The sequence below is a fragment of the Vollenhovia emeryi genome, unplaced genomic scaffold, assembly GCF_000949405.1.
Source record: "Vollenhovia emeryi isolate VEMERY1.0 unplaced genomic scaffold, V.emery_V1.0 DF944756.1, whole genome shotgun sequence".
Classification (NCBI taxonomy): domain Eukaryota; kingdom Metazoa; phylum Arthropoda; class Insecta; order Hymenoptera; family Formicidae; genus Vollenhovia; species Vollenhovia emeryi.
In genome coordinates this window covers 519-2409 of record NW_011961610.1, presented here as the reverse complement: position 1 = coordinate 2409, position 1891 = coordinate 519, and the positions used below count along the sequence as shown (strand labels likewise).

The 1891-nt window shown below is 43.8% G+C and overlaps 1 protein-coding gene across 1 annotated transcript; it reads left to right on the top strand.

Annotated features, from left to right (window-relative positions):
* Positions 1 to 892: 892 nt before the first annotated feature.
* On the top strand, positions 893 to 1594 carry LOC105562713 (protein PXR1-like). The gene has a single exon (XM_012013760.1). The coding sequence runs from the start codon at positions 893 to 895 to the stop codon at positions 1592 to 1594; it is 702 nt and encodes a 233-aa protein (XP_011869150.1).
* The last annotated feature ends 297 nt before the right edge of the window (positions 1595 to 1891 follow it).

Here is a 1891-nt window from a genome sequence, read left to right as displayed (position 1 = left end):
TTTAATGAAAAAGATATACTAGTTTCTTATGAAGAAATGTTAAACAGATTAGAAATGACAGAAAAGGAATATATTCAAACAATTAGAAGCACACTATCAAGAACTAAGAGAGGACTTCCGTTTCCGGCAGCGAGCGAGTGTCAGTGTGTGAGAGTGAGCGAAAGAGTGAAAAGTAGATAGAGTAGGAAAGAGAGCGTTGGCGGAGGAACGAGGTACGGGCGGACGTGCAGGAGATCGAAGAGAAGGCGGGTGAGAGAAGGGGAGGCGCGAGGGTGAGTAGGAGAGCCAGAGAGGTGAGAAGGGAGGGTAGCGGGAGATAGGTTAGGCAGGGAGCAGTGACAGGCATAGACTAGCGAGAGTGGTAGAAAGGGAAGCGGTAGAGACAGGAAGAGCGGGCCGCAGGCATAGACTAGAGAGGATAGATAGAGGGGGAGCTTACAGAGGAAAGAAGAAAAGAGGCAAGTGATAGAAGGAAGAGGTTATAGAATAGGAGGAGGTGAAAATGGAGGAGAATAAGAAGGTGGAGGAGGGAAAGAAAACGGAGGAAGATAAAAAGATAGAGGAGGACAAGAAAACAGAGGAGGATAGGAAGGTAGAGGAGGGAATGATGGGTAAAGAGAAGGGAAAGGTAGGAAGACCGACGCATGCGGAAGTATTGAAAAGAGAGAGGGCGAACAGCGTTCCGATATTAGAATTATTTAAAAAAAAGGGGGGGAAAAGAGGCAGACAGGAGGACGAAGGGGAGCAGGGTAATATTTTTAGAAGGAGTAGGAAAACGGGTAGATCGCCAATAAGAAAGGAGATAGAGGGAGATAAGAGTGAGGGGGAGACAAGAGAGGGATGGGAAGAGATAAGAGAAGAGATTAGGAAATGGAGGGAGGGGAAAAAAGAGATGAAGAAATGGATGGAGGAAAGGATGAACGGGTGGAAGAAGGAGAAGGAGGAGCTAGAGAAAAGGATTAGGAATATGGAAGAGGAGATAAAAGAATATAGGAAGGAGAAAGAGGAGGTAAAAGAGGATGAAGGGAAGGGAGGGAAGAGAGAGGAAGTAGGAGGGGAAAAGAAAGATAGGAGATGGGAAGAGATAGGAAAAAGGGTGAAGAAGATGGAAATAGACGGAGAGAAAAAGGAAAGAGAAGAAAGAAAAAGAAACGTTATAATAAAAGGGGTAAAGGCGAAGAAAGAAGGGTGGGAAGGATTAAGGGAGGAGGTAGAAGAAATAGTGAAGGAAACAGGGGCGAAAGTAAGGATAGATGAAATAAAGAGAGTAGGGAGGAGAAATGAAGAAGGTAAAGAAATAGTAATGGTAAGGTTCGCAAGCGGAGAGAAAATTGAGGTGATGAAAGGAAAGAAGAATTTAAAAGAAAGAAACGAATGGATAAGAGACGATTTGACGGAAAAGGAAAGGAGAGTGGAGTGGAAAATTAGGAGAGAAGCGGAAGGGAAAAGAAGGGAGGGACAAAGGGTAAGGGTGGGATATATGAAAATGTGGGTAGAGGGGAAACTATGGAGGTGGGACGAGGAAAAGGACGAGTTGATAAAGGGACAGGAGATAGGAATTAGAAAAGAAAGAGAGGAGAAAGAGTTTTTCTAGAAAGGAGCAGGAGGGGGGGAGAAGAAGAGGAAGAAAAAGAAGAGGAACAGAGAAGTGTTAGGAGAAGAAAAAAGGAAAAGAAAGGAGAAGTAAAGAAAAAAGAGGAATACAAGATAGGCTTCTGGAACGTAGCAGGATTAATGAACAAAGATAAGGACTTCTGGGAGGGAATAAGAAAATGGGATATAATTTACATGAGTGAGACATGGGTGCAGAAGAAAGGGTGGGAGAAGGTGAAAAGGTGGTTACCAAAAGGATATAGATGGGAGATACAAGAGGCAGGGAAAAAGAATAAAA